Below are 12,853 nucleotides of genomic sequence, written 5' to 3' on the forward strand. Positions count from 1 at the left end.
TCTTATGGTTAAATAATTTGCCCAAGGGTCACATGAGTAGTAAGTGGCAGAGCTAGTATTTAAACTCTGTCTGGCTCCAGTTCTCTATTTTAAACTAGTGTAGTTTAGTTTACTCCAAATTAGAGCACTTTACTGCCTCAAAACCAGAAGTTAAAATGGTTTTCAGAGTTAATGGGAAAACTGTCCATTTGGATACCTACCTAAATTATAGATCTAAGCACCACACTAAGTCTGAAGACCAGGCTAAGTCTTCAGAATTTGTGATGCAAAAACACCTTGAGAAAAGTTAACCTAAAAGTTAGTGTGATGAGACTAGTAATCTTTTAAACAACGATAAAATATAAATCAGGAAAACAACTAAAAATGTTCAAAGTGAAAAGTTTTATTCAACAAAGCATCTGTCCACTGAAATAACTTTCTAACATGTTGAGAACTTATTAGTGGATAGGGAAGTATGGGAAAGAATAGCTAGTCATATTCATATTCTAGTCCTTTGGTATACTTATTTTCATAACCTATAACCATGCAGTATCTCTCATCTTTAAAATATACTAAAATTATTTGTTTCTCTGCTTCTGATCCCTATTTTCTATACTGACTTTCTATACTGATTAGGGCAGCACTGCAGTTCGATTATTTCCTCCATTTGACTTACAAGTCTGTCTACTATCCAACTTTCAGAATTTCTTTTGGTTCTAATAATTGTACCACTAACGGCCTTTGTTTCCCTTTAACCTTTACAACAGTATTTCCTTATGCCCTTTTTTGGGGGGTGGGGAAAATGTGTGTCACTGACTGCTTTGAGAACCAGTTATAGAAAGAAGCACATATGTACATGTAGAATAGTGTTTGTACATAATTTTAAGGAGTTTAGGAACCCCCATTAAGCTCACCAATTTAACTGAGGTTAAAAATTCTGCTTTACACTTATATATTGTGTTTACAACATAGTAGACATAAAGAATACAAACACAACATAACAGGAGATGTGAATTGGAAGAGAAAGTCTCCTGGTACCCAAATGGCAATCAAAAATAATATAGAGTGTTTTATTTATAAATGTAAAATTCAAAGCAAAACAAATGAAGCATGCCTAACTATTTAGGATAAAAATAACATTTGATAACATTTTCAGGAAAAAAAATGAAAGGAAGAAAATGAGAAAATAAATCACCCCTTTCTTTTAAATAAAATGACCGTGATCATACAGGAGTTAGGAAAAGAGGTTTCAAGGAACTACTCACTTTAAATAAAACATTTTATTTATCTATAGTGGCCTATACTTGTGCTGTATATAGAATATACAATGCTGATAAGTAATTCAAATAAAAAATCTTTAATAAATTCAAACACACACACACACACACACACACACACACAAATACGCACCAAATAACTCTCATAAAACTCTCTTCCATTCTTGAGTTTCAAATTTTGTTGTCACCTTAAATAACACTGTTCTTTTGCAGGATGGTGCTACTTAAAAAAAAAATTAAAAGGTTCTGTTATAAAAAGATAAATCTCAAATTTCTCTGAAAATATTTGGTATGAATAAAAAGCCTGTCTACTTTTAGAACACTGGTCTGGACTTTGGTCCTTAGCATGTAGTCAAAAGTCCTATAAAACTGTCAACTTGGCCTGCTATCTGTATCAAGGTTCATTTCTACACTTGAAATTATTTATTTATTATGATGTGCAACATAAAAACTAAAAAAAAAAAACAAAAACAAAAACAAAAAAACCCCTAAGATATAAAGAATATGCCACCCTTCAACAGCATCTGATTACTGAATATTTTCAGTACAAATTCATTGTAGAAATTTTAGGAAATAAAAAGTGTAATGATGATGAACAGGAACACTGTTAATATCTCATGATTTTGTCTGAGCTAAGCACTTGGCATATACATTATTTTATTTAATCCTAACAACCCTATGAGATATACCTATCATTTAAAAAAACACATTTTTTTACAATTTTACAGATAAAAAATTTAAGGCTATGAAAGTTACATGTAGTCACACAGTAGGCAACAAAGTCAGAAATTAAACCCAGAACTAAGTCCAAAACTTGAGCTCCCATTCACTAATATATGCTGCCCAAGAAAGAAAATTAAAACCACCTGTAACTCCATTACCCAGACACAACCACTGCTAACATGAGCATTATTTCACCAGCCCCACTTGCTCCTGACTTCCCAACAATCCCAATTCTCTTCCTCTTTAGGCAACCAATGTTAGTTTCACGAATTCTTCTAGAAAATTTTGCCTATGAATGTATATTCATGTATCTATACAAATACATATTTAACTTGTTAAATTACAGAAATAACGTCATGTTATATATAATGTTGCGGAGACAGGAAATTTAAGCAGAGAGATGTTACATGACACATTCAAGATCAAAAGACTAGTAAGGGGAAAGTCAGAATTGAAACACCGTAAGACACATTTAACAAAAAATGACTCTAAACCTTAACATCTCTTTTTTTCCTGATTATTTAGAAAACTCTTTAAGACCTTGTGTCAGACCTCAGGATTATCACTACAACAACAACAAAATTAACTAACATTTATGAGCATTTACTATGAGCCAAGCATTCTGCTAAGTGCTTTACATTTATTAATCTGATTTAAGATTATGCCCCCATTTTTACAGATGAGGAAACCAAGGCTTTAAAAAGACGAAGTGACTTGCCTAAAATCATACAGCTAATAAGTAATACTACAGGCAGAGTGGTTATGAATTTGTTCTCTTGTTTTGGGAATTGTTTTATTGAAATCAGTGATGTTAGTTACCCTAAAAATAGAATACAGCCCTGTCTCATACTTGTGACCTGCTTGTGACCCTATACAAGTCACTTAATTTCCACTGCTGTAAGATGATTATCAAACACAATTCACTTAACATTCCCTACTCTGGTAGTTTAGTTATGTAACATCATCAGTCATCTCCATGGTTTCAGTTGCAGAACCAAAACATATTGTTTACTTGTATTTTTCTCACATTTTCTGTATACAACAAAACTGATTTGAAGAAAAGTAAAACTTAAATTAGGTATTTTAGAATCTAATGCTGTGCAGACCGAATCTCCCAATTTATTATTCTGGATGAACAGTATTATCCTGGTGTAGCTTTCCCTAGACTTTCAGACCAAATATCAATGATTAGTTCTGGTTTGATCCACAGTTTCCTTTTCATATAGGACAACACTGAAAACCAGACAGGGGTACATAGAACCAGGTACAAAAAACAAAACAAGAAGAATATGTTTCTCAGACACAAAAGCTTTATTCTTCCAACGCGAAATACAGGCACTAAAAAGTTTAAATTTAGACAATACAGAAAAAAATCCCCAATTATTCCTCAGAAGTCAACAGCAGAATGATCCCTACAGACTTCCAGCACTGTTCATTGGACGAGCACTGGATAATGCTGTAAGCAGCCTGCAGGAGGCTTGCAACCCAGGTGGCTCTCAAAGTATGGAAGTTCAACCAGCTGTTTCAGCATCACCTGGGAATTTGTTAGAAAAACAAATTCTCAACCCACCCCAGGCTTACAGAAGCAGAAACTCTGGGGGTGGGCCCAGCAATCTGCGTTTGAACAAGTCTTCCAGGTAATTCTGAAGTATGCTAGAAAGTGAGAACCACTGATCTCACTTCTGGCTTATAACTGTTGCCTCTGTGAGATATAATATTTTCCTAAATTTGCATATGATAATAAGTAATGGACAAGAAGATATCAGAACACTAGCTTTGACTGCATTATTATGTAATTATATGAGTATACAATAAAATATGATCATTACTCTGTTAACGTATCCTATGTAAGGGAAATTCAAAAAGAATGGACAGTTATTTGTTTGCTTTACAGTGTACTGAATTCATTTATTTATTGTTAATTTTTGGTACTATGTGGAAGCTTCAACCCTCGGGTCACTACTCTTATCTTAGTAGAAACTTATTATCAGAGAGTTTAATAACTTTATTATAAAAGAGCACAGCACTAAGAAGTTTCTGTGCTTTAAATCTGCCGTCACATAAGAAAAGAAGAGCCTGCAGAGCACGACAATTAACATTTTGGCAACATGTTTTAGTTTCTTCATGGCTTTCTGAAAATCTTAACTGAGGTTTAGTTTGGTTCAATTCCAATTCAGAAAAAATTCATGCTTATGGAAAATATACGTAAATAACAAGGATAAGATTTTTCATAGTGATTCCGCCATGGCATTGCAACAAACAGCAGCTACCTGGCTTCTTGACAAGGGCTAGATTATATAAAGGATGGGCAATCAGGAAGTGAAAACTCAGTCTCCCTTACAATCATTCTGACTTGCAAATCTGGGGGGTAAAAAAAGGCCTTGGACAGGGTTTCTCTTCCAAAACTCAATGCAGGAAAAGGGAATTAGTGCATTTATTTGTTTTACTTCTTTACACCAAAATCTGTGTGAACAAACACAAAGCACAATATTCTATTGCCCAAAAAGTGTGACAATACCTCAACACATGAAAAGGATTTTTCTAACAAACGTGCTACCGTGCCATTTAAAGAGCTATTTCGTTCCTTTTAGAAAAAGAAACTCTGGTTCTTAATACATAACTGTGATTGACTTAAAAATGAATATTCATCTACTACAGTCGATGACACCCAGGGTTCTGCACTCTGAAAGTGAAATCACTAAGTCTTTTAATATTCAAAAGTGATTCTTAAAATAGAATGTCTCTGATCAGGTTGGGCCCAAGGTTTTGCCTATTGCCTTTTTTTTTTTTTAACATGTTTTATCTGGGTTCAGAGGTATATTATCCTGACATTTCAGAGGAAAGCTACTAATACCTTCCCTAGAACTAGAAATCATTTTATTCTTCTTATCCTCGGTGCTGTAAATATGTAGTGGTTGCATTTATTGTGGTTTAACATCAATTTTAATGAGCAGAAATAAACAAAAGACCTAAAACCAAGTCTTCTAAGGTCCTTTACTGAAGCTCTGATCTTGTATACTCAACTAGAGCTGTGAACATTTCTGACACAGCTCTATAGACTTGCTGTAGAGTGAGTGTAAAGGATGTTGCCAGGCAACCCATCTAAGTTTGGAAGAATCTAAGCATTGATAATGAGTCTGTCTCAGTTTGGCTCCCACACAAGAAGGGTTTAGTGAACTCCCACATGTGCTTACAGGCCATTCATGAGGAGAGCTATTTCTAAAAGTGAGTGTCCAGGAGTCCAAATCAGGAACCTATAATGTTTCTTTTCTAATTCAAGTTTAATGTTTCCAACATCACAACTACTTTCTATAACTGTCCAAAAATCCAATAGGAATTAGGCAAAACAGGTCGTATGTAGAGGGGTAGTGTTGAATGAACATTTTTATTCATCTCTTTATAACATTCCTATTTGCACAAGGCCAGAGCAAAATTGCTTCGAGTATCTCAAATCATGAAAATCACCCTGAAAGCTATCTAATAAAATTATTTGTTATTTTGAAAATTATCTTTGAAATTGTTTTCAAGACTTACTCTCATTATTATATCAATAGTAAAAAAGGATGTTCAGTAAAAACTATGTTCTAATAAGGAAAATATGCGATCAGTTACAAAAGAGGTAACAAATATGTTTTTATAAATAGGATACATGCAAAATACTGCTCTGCTGGATGGGCCTGTTCCAAACCTCCCTCTTTTGAAGCAGACACTTCGCATGCATGCTTACCAGGGCAGTATGCGTCCACGTCCAGTTTCTGAGCTGAAGTGAGGGTTGGTGAGCCAAGCTCGGATTCTGGAATTCGTGGGCTCTCAACAAACTTTGCCTTCCTCAAAGGGGCTAAGGACAAAAAAAAGGGACACAGAGAGAGGGAGAGGGGGGAATAGGAAGGAAGGAAGAAAGAAAAAGGAAAGAGAAACAGAGGGAAAGAGAAGGGAAAGAGAAACATAGATGGGTCATGAGTAAGGGGAACAGCAGGCAACAGATGGAAGCACTTAAATGAACGACACACTCTGTCAGACTCAGATCAGGTTACCCTATTTTTTGTGCCAGAAAAAAAATAAATTGCATTCTTCATAGAGGAGATGGGTCTTGTTAAAAAGTCACTGCAAACTGGAAAAGCTAAAATTTAATATTCAAAACTATGAGCATAAGTTGTTTGCTTTTTAACCTTTAGCTATTTTCTCTCTCTTTATAAAGCAAAGAGCTTTCTTACTTTGTCTTCCTTTGCCATTAATTACAGGTATTAACTGAGGAAAGTATAGGGCTACGTTTTTAGGATTTTGTTTACAATAATTGTAATCAAAGGTTTTCTTTATCGAGAAGTAACTACTATCACACTCAGTTGTGATAAATACCACAAGTAGGATTCATTTACCTAGCTTAACGAGGAAATCAATCACCTGTCTGTTCAGCTATTGTGGTAAGAAGTCAAAACTGCTAGTGAACTAAGATATTAACTAGGCCACCCCAGTCTGACACTGGATGCTAAATAGATGTGATTTAGTTACACATATAATCATGAGATCTATTGAATAGTAATAATCCATGCCATGAAATCCATTCATTCTTATAAGAAATGAAATATAAGGTATAATTCACAAATTGAAAGTTTTACTTATTGAAAGCTCATATAAATTTTATTTACTGATAAATACTTCAGGGAAAAATGTTAAGACACTACTGATACACATTTAAATCATCAGTTAAATATATTAAAAGTTAAAATTATGAAGACTGCTTTGGTACTTGCAAACTGAGTTCCATTAAATAAACTATGATAGGGTGAAAGTGTTTAGCATAGTATCAAAAGTATCAGTTGAATCTGAAATTGATTTGTATGCAATTCATATTAGTGTTATAATTATAGGTGTTCAAGACATTGAATGCTTAAGATCACATTACTTTTTTTCAAAAGTTTCTGTATGTTCTTCAAAATCCTCATCCATTACCGATCCACAAGGGACTCTAAGTTATTCCTAAAAGACCCTGTAAAAACTAATATAAAACTTAGTCATTATAATGGCCAGAATTCTCTACTTTCTTTGGAGGGTAGAATAATAAGGTATTAAAAAATACGGAAAATACTTTTGAAATTGCCAATATTAAAAACCTATAGACGACTAATTCACACTTAAAATCCTAAGGCATATAGGCACATTTTAAGTGTATATTTAAAAAAAGAAAACCCAGAAGCCCATTACTATCTCTATGGCAACAAAGGCTAAGGGTGCTAACAGTACAGTTTTCTACCAAAAGTAAGTTTTGAAATAGCAGAACTCTCACCTCTGCTAAGAGTGCAATACCTGAGCCTATTTTTAAAAATCACTATCACGAATGAAGATCTCAAGTGATTTATATGCATATCTGCAGGCTACTAATAGCCAATATTGGAATCTCTTTCATCATAATCTCACCAATCGATTCTAAAATAATGAAATGTTTATCCAATATTTCTTAATATAGGATAAATTATTATTATTTAAGTCTGAAAGCTCTTAGGCCCTTTACTAGAATTTTATTAATACATTGTCATGGCAGCAGAATAACTATTTTACCTGCTGAGTTCTGACAAAGAGAGCACACTGGTCCCTGCTCAAGGGACTCTATATATCTAAAAATCTTAATAATAATGTTCATAATAAAATTTGGGGCTAGTAGACAGAAAGAAATCAGCAACTGAAGGTAGAGATGTAAGGAAGAAATTAAAGGATGGCAGGAGAAACTGAGAGAGATCTGAGGAATGTACGAGAATTATGAGATGAAGTCAAGGGGAAAAATCCGGATCCCAGAGATCTGTGAAGCTCAGTGCCATGTAGATTTCTGTTTTCTCTTCTCAGGGAATTCCAACTGCGGTTATCTTTATAACTTGTAGTGGACATTAAATTCTTTTTTCTACCTTTATCTCTCCTTCATCTATGGGATACTTTATATGTCTATTAATGAATTTGAATTATTTCATAAGTTAGATTATAATGTTGCTCTGATCCAAGTTATAGAAAACTAGTGTTATCTGTAAGGCAATCAAACACAGAAGGTATAATCACAGGCATGACAGGTTTGTCCAATAGTCTTAATGCTGCTTAGTAGAGAACATAAAAGGCTAACTTGGAAGATGGGACATGATACATTGCTTGGAAGCCTTGAATTTTAATATACTTCATAGTAAAAAAAAAAAAAGGTATATAAGCTGATTCAGATGGGTAAGAGAATTTTTTGTCAAAAGGGTTTACCAGATAGCAAAAACAAACAAACAAACAAAAAACTGGTTGAAATGAGATGGTTAAAAGGACTCTAAAACCGAACTAGGATTTTATTGTGATATAAGAGATAACAGGAAACTATGGCTCTGAGAACTGATCTGAACCAACACTGGGAACATAATTCTTATGCTGTAGGAGACTTGAGTTTGGGAATCTGGCAGACGTTGAGAGGAAAGATGCATGTGGGTTCACAGTATCGGCTTAGTCATTTAGAAGATTTAGGTCTTAGTTCTAGTACTTATCAGAAGTAGGAAACTGAGCACCTTACTTAGCCTTACCAAGCCTCAGTTTTCTCACAGAGGCATAGGATTGTTGTAGGGCTTGTAATTTCAAGCATGTAAAGTACTAGGCACAGTGCCTGGATATGGTGATAAAGCTCATCCATGAATTTGTTAAGACAAGAGAGCGGAGTGCTGTGGCTTCAAGTAAGCAAGTGGCTTCAAGACATAGTATGGAGAGGCAGCATAGCACAGCACAAGAGTGAGGGTTAGGGAGCTTAGGGATTCAGGATCTGGGCTCTGACTCCAGAAAGCCTAACTTAGACTCTCAGCTCTTCCACTTTTTCCTAGTTGTGAGAAACTTCCTGTGCCTGTTTCCTTATCAGTTACTTAGGGTTAATAATAGTACCTACGCCACAGGGGATGACAAGAACAGTGACAGCACCAATTACTTTTTAAAAATTGAGATGAGAGCAATGCAAAAGAATGAAATTGGACCTTTATCTTATATCATATACAAAAATCAACTCAAAATAGATAAAGACCTAAATGTAAGAGTTGAACTTATAAAATCTTAGGAGTAAACATAGGGAAAAAAGATTTGAACCATAGAATTGGTAAAGAAGTAAAGAAGCAGTGGAAAGTTTATCTGAAAGAGAAAACTGTATTTTAAAAAGCTAATTTTAACAGAGCTTTCATAGACAGAATCTTACAACATTCATAACATTTTAGTTTCTAAAAATTTATTTGAAAACGAACCTTTGGGTACCATGAATTTCGTGGAGTGAGTGGGGGGAAAAGAAGTGTAGAAGGAGAGATATCATTTGTGACACTCTTTATTTCCTCCTCCTTAAACCCCAATCTATTGTGGGTTTAAAATTTGGAAACTGGTGGTAACAGCATCCTTCCAAACTATCCAAAGTCAACGATGTTTACCAACACAAACCTTAGTTACCGTGTAAGCCAAGTTGGGCTCTCATATGAACCTTTCCTATCTCTACTGATCACAGTGAACAGCTTTAGAAAGAAGGATATCAGAATTCATTTTACCTGAGCAGAAAAGGCAGCATTACACAGTCTTACCATTTTCAAGACTAATAGCATTTAAAAAAAATTGAAAGGTAGCTAGCAGATCAGCATCAACTTATGGCATTATGGTCCCACTAAAAAGAAAGGGTTCGACTGAACTTAACACAAAGACTACAGAAACTATACGAGTGTAAAAAAACATTGACTTTCAGTCTGATGAAAATTTAGTAATTTGAGTATCGAAATAAGTTCTTTTAAAGGAGTACCTACCACCTAAAGACTTATTATACTAACTTCCTAAAATAACATCCAAATAATTGGAATGTCATTAAAAATTTTTAATTCGTAATTAATTCAACAAATAGAACTATTCACTAACAGTGACAGCAAACTGCTAGAGAGAAATAATAAACAAAAAAATGGAATTTGAGAAGGTCATTGGCATGTTTATTTTTCTGCACATGACTTCAAAGCAATTGGTTCATACATTCATAAAGTTGTCTACTGACCAAAATAAAGAGGTTGTGATATCAAGAGCTAGATGCTTTCTTTACTTGTACTTTCTTCATCAGAAGTCATAGTTGAGAGTTATAAACATATATAGACACACAGTGTGGAAAACTCTAATATAATTATAAATCTAATTTCTTCCTGTTTCATTTTTCGTCTTTAAGGTATCCCCTTATTTAACTAATCTTGTAAAAAACACAACCAGAGGGTAGGGGAAGATGGAGGGGGTGGTAGATGGAGTAAAGGGGATCAAATATGTGGTAACAGAAAAAATCTAACTATGGGAGGTGAACACACAGTGTAAATATATATATGCCTTACTGTTAAAGGGTACAGCTGAAACTCATTGGATTTTGTTAACCAATGTCAACATAAAAAAAAAAAATTCATTAATTTAAAGAAAACCCCATTAATGCTAAATGAAATTTTCACATATAAAGACTGATACTTTTAAAGGGAGAATTATTTTGTTAGAAAACTACATATAACCATTTGTAAACCAATTCTATAAAATGTATGAGAGATCGTATATTCAATTCAATAAATGCTACTGTGTTCCTACCCTGTGCAGAGCACAGTACTAGATGCTTCAGCAGATTCAAACATGATTAAGGCAGTTTCTGACCTGAAGGGACTCAAGATGGGGATAGGAGAGAACATGAACAGCTATGATACAAAGCAGAGAAAGCTAAGTGCCATGAAAAAGGTACAAATTGGCAGCTATAGGATGCAAAGAAGAGAAAAATGTACTTCAGAATGCCTCCCAACTTGGCATAAGGTCAATAAATATTAATTTTTTATTAAAATCATATTTCTAAGATTATTTTAAGAACCTAGTTTTGAGAGAACTGCTAATTACCCTTTTTTACGTTTCAGTGAAGATTTTATGATTACAACAGTTGAAAAGTTACTAGAGAAAAATGTGCTCAGCTTAAGCTTTTAAAAAGTTAAAAAAGAGCAAACTAAACATAAAATCGAACAGAAGCAAGAAATAATAAAGATTAGACAGAATGCAATTGAAGACAGCAATGAAATCAGAATTTAATTCTTTGAAAAAATGAACAAAACTGAAAAATCTTAAACTAGACTGACCAAGAAAAACAGTAAAGACACAACTTACCAAAATTACAAATGAAAGAGGAGACATCATTATAAACTCTACAGAAATGAAAAGTATTATAAGGGAATATTATCAACAACTTTATGTCAACAAATTAAAACAGCTTAGATTAAATGAACAAATTCCCAGAAAGACACAAATGGTCAAAACTGATTCATTAAGAAGTGGAAAATCTAAACAGATCCATAACATGTAAGGAAATTGAATTAGGAATTAAACAGCTTCCCATAAAGAAAAGCCAAGTCCCAGATGGCATGAATGGTGAATTCTATCAAATATTTAAAGAGGAAATAATAGAGCTCTTTTACAAACTCTATCAGAAAATTAGGGAAGACGTTCAGACTAGACACCAATTTAAATGCAGTTGCCTTAATACTCTGCTCACAAATCAACACAGAATGGACAAGACATAGAGGATTAAATCAAGAGTTGCCCTAGTGCGCTATAGTTTCATGCACCATTTCTCAAATTTCATTCATTGGCATAGTATCTTCATGATTTTTGCCATACTTCCTTAAAACCATATTTTTACCTAATATTTTCTTTAGATTTTATGTTTTTATTTAAATAAATTTACTTTAAAAAGAAACAATATACTAGTCAAACTGGAAAATCAGTATCACATGCTACATGTGGTTGACTAGAACATTAATTCTAAATACCTTCAAATGGTTCTGAAGCTAAACTCTTCTCTTTTTGCTCGAAAAGAGGATTAGCTAGTATTAGCACCACATTAAGATTTTCTTCTTTACATACTCAGAAAGACTGAAAGATAAATGAAAAGGGAGTAACACTGTAGCTATTTCATTAGTCAGAATACGGTCAGACTATGCTGTCATAACAAACAACCTTAAAAATCTCAGTGGCTTAACACAGCAAGGGTCTATTTCTAGTTCACCCAGCAAGACTGGGCAGCCTTCCAGGACAGCTGTTCTTTATGCAGCAACGCAGCAATGCAGGCTGCTTCAATTTTGTATCTCCACCATCCCAACGTGAGACCTCTCCGTGACTTTTGTGCCGGAGGAAGAAACAGACTGAAGAATCACCAAGTTTTGTCCCTCAACCTTTTTCTCAGGAATCACATTACCATGCTATCAAATGTCCAGGGTCTGACAACAGTTGTTTCTAGCGGAGGGGCAAGTCCAGTATTGGTTATGGTTACTCCATCATAGTGGGAAGAAGAGTTATCTCATGGAGTTTTAATTTGCCTTTTCCAGATGTTTATTATTCACGATGTGGCAGACAAAAGGCAGAACCTTTGTCTTACATATTGCTGTAGCCTTAGTAATGCTTATGACACTGTGGGGCATAGAATTAATTAACTATGTTTATCTATATATTTTTGGAGGTATAAATAATGTTTATGTCTTTCATAAATTTAGTGATTAAGATCTAAGAGAACTGGTGATTCTAAGCCATAATCAAGGTAACTCAAGAGTAAGTCTGTTCTTCCCATGTAGTTCTATTTTCATGTAATTATGTTGTATTACACAAAAGGATATACTAGACACATTGACATATGGAGAGACCATACAAGTGACAAAAATGGAGATGATATGGTGCTCCAAAGAAAGTTATTCCAAAAAATGACTGCGAAAACTTTTAGAACATTCCTACAACACTTCAATGGAATTTTGAATAAATTAAATAGAGATTCTCATTTCAGGAAGAAATTGAGATTTAAATCTTTGTTTACTCATATATGTTATTACAAAGAAAAAGGCAAATTATGTACT

General features: G+C 34.0%; 1 protein-coding gene across 6 annotated transcripts in view; it reads right to left on the bottom strand.

The window, feature by feature from the left end:
* Positions 1-12,853, bottom strand: part of TANC2 (tetratricopeptide repeat, ankyrin repeat and coiled-coil containing 2) — a 296,707-nt gene that overhangs the window by 150,320 nt on the left and 133,534 nt on the right. For 3 of the 6 annotated variants that reach the window (XM_039859911.1, XM_039859909.1, XM_039859907.1), the window contains exon 5: positions 5,707-5,817. The exons of the other annotated variants lie outside the window; for them this stretch is intronic. In XM_039859911.1, the coding sequence (XP_039715845.1) occupies positions 5,707-5,817 (111 nt within the window). The remainder of the gene's footprint in view (positions 1-5,706; positions 5,818-12,853) is intronic. 6 annotated transcript variants of the gene reach the window in all.

The sequence above is a fragment of the Pteropus medius genome, unplaced genomic scaffold, assembly GCF_902729225.1.
Source record: "Pteropus medius unplaced genomic scaffold, Ma_sr-lr_union100, whole genome shotgun sequence".
NCBI classification, from domain to species: domain Eukaryota; kingdom Metazoa; phylum Chordata; class Mammalia; order Chiroptera; family Pteropodidae; genus Pteropus; species Pteropus medius.